The following is a 6,079-nucleotide window of genomic DNA, read 5'->3' on the forward strand; positions in this document are numbered from 1 at the left end:
AAGAGCAGATCAGACACGGTGGATAGCAGAGATGGGAGTATGGAGGACCAAGTCTGCCAAAATTAACAATACATATATAGACACATAAATGAATGTATGAACAAATAAATCAAATGTATTCATTGATTTATTTGTTCATACATTCATTTATGTGTCTATATATTTATTGTTAATTTTGGCAGACTTGGTCCTCCATATGGGAGTTCCGTCTCCGCCCACAAAACTGCATGACGCCGAGAATTCTGTTCACCGGTGCCACTCGGTGGATTCTAACGCAGTGGACGATCTCTCTGTCCATTGGCCGCTGCTGTGTGTTTGCGCCGATGCTGATCGCATAGATAGGGTACACGATAACCGATAACAACGTGGCTTGTCATTGAAACATAGTCATATTTTGCTGATCTATGGTTAGTGGCGGAAAAAAACATTCGTCTTGATGAGAGCAAGCCAGATGAAATTGAGCAAGCCTGTGTAGCTTGCTCCATCTAGAACGTATGTAAATCCGTTATTTAAATAAGGCGGAATGGTTCGTTATCCGTTATTAATAATCCATTATTGCAACTTAATTACCAATAGGCCTATTATCATTTGACAGTATCGGGGGCAAAACGCAAAGCCTGCAAACATGGGATTCCTTCACCAGCTACAGCTGCTGTTGTGGAAGAATATCGCTTTGAAGCGGAGGGGACCGGTAAGATAAACATTTTTCTTTTAATATGAATAGAAAAATTAAATAGGTGGATTATGCGCTTGAAAATATGGGCCTTTAATGTCTTGTGCTTCCCCGGTTGGGAAACATCGTGAGAGCAGACGGGCGTCGGTCTACACAATTCGTGTTACTGCATTGCCTGTGTATACAGGCTGGCATCATCAGCTGAGCACTTTACCACGACCATAACCTGTATTTTTAACACTGTCATTTATTGATCATTTATGAAAGTAAAAGTGTTGATAGTCAAGGTAGATTCCAAGGTGTGTTTGGACATATTATTGTAGGCTGACTGGCTAAAAGTCGTACACTCACACACACACCTGAACCGAACAGGTTGTTGTCATTAAACAGGAATTCACAAGCGCCCCCGCCCCAGAGCAGTATTAGAATAATAGTATAGACGAATTAAACCCACTTTTAAAATGCAAGTCTGGTCGTTTAAAATGTAATTACGGAAACACAGTGATTTGATGAAGACCATAGTCCTGTTCATGTCACAATTAGTAACCGTTAGAAGCGATACTTATGTAGTATGCAGTCTTTGGGCGTCACACCTCACACACCTGGAGACAACAGGACTGACTGGGGCAACGCTGGGCATGAGGATGGCCGTCCTAAGATGCTCTGGTGTGGAATCCTATAGCCCAGTGGTTCTCAACCCTCTCCTCGGGGACCCCCAGCCGCTCCACATGTTTGATCTGTTCCACCACCAGCACACCTGATTCAACTGATCAAGTACAAACCATAATTGCTTTATACTTGATCAGTTGAATCAGGTGTGCTGGTGGTGGAACAGATCAAATATGTGGAGCGGCTGGGGGTCCCAGGCCAGAGGAGAGGGTTGAGAACCTCTGCTATAGCCTGTCAGAGAGGACACGGAAGGAACCCCACAGTCCAGTGTCTATGAGCCATTTAAATGTTGGGCCTAATTCAGTAATGGGCGAAATTGACTGGCTTTAGTGTGGTCATTGGTCAATCTGTCCCTTTTTCATAGAACCCCGATGTGATGACCGTTTATCAGTGCATGTAATCACTTCACAAGTTTGTCAGATTAGTGACAGCCCTATGGCTACTGGGGGTATTTGAGCAATACTGTGACTGTTTTAACAGTTTTAATGCTTGTAATGAATAACTCCATTTGAATGATTCATGCCTATATGGATGATGCATAACTTAATAACTTCTTAATTTCATTGTCTGAAGATGATTCCTTCCTAATGCATAGTCAGAATGCACAGGTGCTGTTGAATGTTGAAGCATCTGACAAACATTGATTATGTAGTGAACTACGCCTTTTATTGTCCAAAGTGCATACTGTGTGAAGCTCCAAAGTGCTAGCCTATATGCAGTTTAATGATACTTGCAATCCATGGTTTCGTAATCTAGAGAGCACAATCCATTTCCATGCGTTTTTATAACTCCTTTACCCTTGTTTTTGGTCTCAGGCTCCTAAACGTTGATATACCATTTTCCATTAGAAAACCACAGTATTTACCTAAGTGCTGCATGTGCTATTTTGGGCAAGATTGTCTTTGTCCTATCGACACCGTACCACTTTACTTTCTGCTCTTTTATAGACGTCTTTGCCGGTGTCCCTTTTATGGGATATTTTTAGCTGCAGTTACCTTTAGAGATCACACTCAGTAGAGACACGGCTTCCCTGGAGCACAGGGTTGCTGTTAATGTAACAATAATAGTAACAGCCAGCCACATCATTCTGTAGGTTAATCATGCAGCCCTGCTTCTTCAAGATGTCCACCGCTGCGTGGATTGATGGATTCTTTGGAATCGGCTAGTCAGCAGTTGTCAGGACTCAGGACAGGGGCTTGTCTGGTCTCCTAATGGTCGCTGAATGAAGTCCTGCTAATGTATTGGACGTTGAACACTGTATGTTTTGCCATTTACACTTTCTGTACAATCCATCTCTTTCATCTTGAGCCACGGTAACACTACAGACACTGGTATTGCTGTGCCTGGAAACATTTGACATTTTATGAAAAGCACAATGTTTGCATTTATCGTTTATTGTTTTATGGGCAGAGGCTCTGTAAATATCCTTGTTCCTTATTTGCATAACAGCCAACTGACAGCCCCGCACTGGGGAGTGGGGGTCATCTTTTGTCGGCTGCATGCATACTGCCAGAGTAAGCTTGAGCTTGTGAATATTGTCAATGGCACAGGACAACGTTGTTCTACAGGAAGCCTTTTGCTCTTTTCCCTGTCTATATGCCCCTCCTCCCCCCAACCCCCCTATCTCTCTCTCTAACAGCTTTGTTCTGTGGGGTGGAAAACAGACTCATGTTGATGTGGGTCCTCTGAGAGAAAGGTGAGGGTGGTCAAACCCTAGCCCAGCGTCTTATCTCCTCCCCTCTCCTCTCCTCTCCTGTCCCCTCCTCTCCCCTCCTCCCTTCTCTCACTCCTCTCCCCTCCTCTCCTGTCCCCTCCCCTCTCCTCCTCCCTTCTCTCACTCCTCTCCCCTCCTCTCCTGTCCCCTCCCCTCTCCTCCTCCCTTCTCTCACTCCTCTCCCCTCCTCTCCTGTCCTCTCCTCCACCCAACTGTGTGTTACCTCACGCCTAGTGCAGCAGCACCAACACTGCCTGACCTAGATCTTCCAACGTCCCTGAATGATTGTTGATTTGTTCTGTGAGGTGGAAAACAGACACATGTTGATGTGGGTCCTCTGAGAGAAAGGTGAGGTGGTCAAAGCCTAGCCCAGCGTCGTATCTCCTCTCCTCTCCTCTCCTCTCCTCTCCTCTCCTCTCCTCTCCTCTCCTGTCCCCTCCCTTCTCTCACTCCTCTCCCCTCCTCTCCTGTCCCCTCCCCTCCCCTCCTGTCCCCTCCCCTCCTCCCTTCTCTCACTCCTCTCCCCTCCTCTCCTGTCCCCTCCCCTCCTGTCCCCTCCCCTCCTCCCTTCTCTCACTCCTCTCCCCTCCTCTCCTGTCCCCTCCCCTCCTCTCCTGTCCCCTCCCCTCCTCCCTTCTCTCACTCCTCTCCCCTCCTCTCCTGTCCCCTCCCCTCCCCTCCTCCCTTCTCTCACTCCTCTCCCCTCCTCTCCTGTCCCCTCCCCTCCCCTCCTCCCTTCTCTCACTCCTCTCCCCTCCTCTCCTGTCCCCTCCCCTCCCCTCCTCCCTTCTCTCACTCCTCTCCCCTCCTCTCCTGTCCCCTCCTCTCCTGTCCCCTCCCTTCTTTCACTCCTCCTCTCCCCTCCTCTCCTGTCCCCTCCTCTCCCCTCCCCTCCCCTCCTCCCTTCTCTCACTCCTCTCCCCTCCTCTCCTGTCCCCTCCCCTCCCCTCCTCCCTTCTCTCACTCCTCTCCCCTCCTCTCCTGTCCCCTCCCCTCCTCCCTTCTCTCACTCCTCTCCCCTCCTCTCCTGTCCCCTCCCCTCCCCTCCTCCCTTCTCTCACTCCTCTCCCCTCCTCTCCTGTCCCCTCCTCTCCTGTCCCCTCCCTTCTCTCACTCCTCCTCTCCCCTCCTCTCCTGTCCCCTCCTCTCCCCTCCCCTCCCCTCCTCCCTTCTCTCACTCCTCTCCCCTCCTCTCCTGTCCCCTCCTCTCCTGTCCCCTCCCCTCCCCTCCCCTCCCCTCCTCTCCTGTCCCCTCCCCTCCCCTCCCCTCCTCTCCTGTCCCCTCCTCTCCCCTCCCCTCCCCTCCTCCCTTCTCTCACTCCTCTCCCCTCCTCTCCTGTCCCCTCCTCTCCTGTCCCCTCCCTTCTCTCACTCCTCCTCTCCCCTCCTCTCCTGTCCCCTCCCCATCCCCTCCTCCCTTCTCTCACTCCTCTCCCCTCCTCTCCTGTCCCCTCCTCTCCTGTCCCCTCCCTTCTCTCACTCCTCTCCCCTCCTCTCCTGTCCCCTCCCCTCCCCTCCTCCCTTCTCTCACTCCTCTCCCCTCCTCTCCTGTCCCCTCCTCTCCTGTCCCCTCCCTTCTCTCACTCCTCCTCTCCCCTCCTCTCCTGTCCCCTCCTCTCCCCTCCCCTCCCCTCCTCCCTTCTCTCACTCCTCTCCCCTCCTCTCCTGTCCCCTCCTCTCCTGTCCCCTCCCCTCCCCTCCCCTCCCCTCCTCTCCTGTCCCCTCCTCTCCCCTCCCCTCCCCTCCTCCCTTCTCTCACTCCTCTCCCCTCCTCTCCTGTCCCCTCCTCTCCTGTCCCCTCCCTTCTCTCACTCCTCCTCTCCCCTCCTCTCCTGTCCCCTCCCCATCCCCTCCTCCCTTCTCTCACTCCTCTCCCCTCCTCTCCTGTCCCCTCCTCTCCTGTCCCCTCCCTTCTCTCACTCCTCTCCCCTCCTCTCCTGTCCCCTCCCCTCCTGTCCCCTCCTCTCCTGTCCCCTCCCCTCCCCTCCTCCCTTCTCTCACTCCTCTCCCCTCCTCTCCTGTCCCCTCCCCTCCTCCCTTCTCTCACTCCTCTCCCCTCCTCTCCTGTCCCCTCCCCTCCTCCCTTCTCTCACTCCTCTCCCCTCCTCTCCTGTCCCCTCCCCTCCCCTCCTCCCTTCTCTCACTCCTCTCCCCTCCTCTCCTGTCCCCTCCCCTCCTCCCTTCTCTCACTCCTCTCCCCTCCTCTCCTGTCCCCTCCCCTCCTCCCTTCTCTCACTCCTCTCCCCTCCTCTCCTGTCCCCTCCCCTCCCCTCCTCCCTTCTCTCACTCCTCTCCCCTCCTCTCCTGTCCTCTCCTCCACCCAACGCCGTGTTACCTCACGCCTAGTGCAGCAGCACCAGGACTGCCTGACCTAGATCTTCCAACGTCCCTGAATGATTGGTTGACAGAGGGCCGGCCAGAGTAGAGCTGGCTGGCTGGGTCTCTATGGAGACAGGGGAGGGAGGGAGGGAGGGAGGGAGGGAGGGAGGGAGAGAGAGAGGGGGGGGGGGGGGGGGGTTGAATGAGGGACAACGACCTGACTGATAAGAGCAGAACTACAGAGGAGAGAGTTAAATGCCAGGCAAATTAATTATACATGCTGTCTGTAAACTCTATGAAGCACCACTACGCTAGCTCGTGGATGCCAGGGATGTTAGTCCTGAGCCATGTCTGTATGCTCATCTCACAGGAGGGACGGGGGGGGGACGGGACGGACGGACGTTAGTCTGTCTGCAGGGGCTAGGCCCAGATTTCTTCATCTGCAGAGAAAAACATAGCTTGATATGTTCCTCTGATAATCCTTATTCCTTGCCAGACTGTTGTGGAGGCTGTAGCACAGATCCTAGGACTACTCACATGATTACATCTTTTACAATGATTGGGCCCCAACCGGAAAGTTCTAGATCGAGTTTCCCCACAGTAACCAGTAGGGCTTTCATCTGACGTGAATGGATTTAATTTTTCTGTTATAGTGGACCTGAATTTATGTCTTTTTCATTTAGTTGTCTTTTTATCTGACTTGA

General features: G+C 52.3%; 1 protein-coding gene across 1 annotated transcript in view; it reads left to right on the forward strand.

Annotated features, from left to right (window-relative positions):
* Positions 1–625: 625 nt before the first annotated feature.
* abca2 (ATP-binding cassette, sub-family A (ABC1), member 2) overlaps positions 626–6,079 on the forward strand; it is a gene marked incomplete at its 5' end in the record, with an annotated part of 58,585 nt that continues 53,131 nt past the window's right edge. Inside the window, one exon of the mRNA XM_080530983.1 lies at positions 626–691. Coding sequence (XP_080387109.1) covers positions 626–691 — 66 coding nt within the window. The remainder of the gene's footprint in view (positions 692–6,079) is intronic.

Source organism: Nansenia antarctica (assembly GCF_963989245.1).
Source record: "Nansenia antarctica genome assembly, chromosome: 5".
Classification (NCBI taxonomy): Eukaryota; Metazoa; Chordata; class Actinopteri; order Argentiniformes; family Microstomatidae; genus Nansenia; species Nansenia antarctica.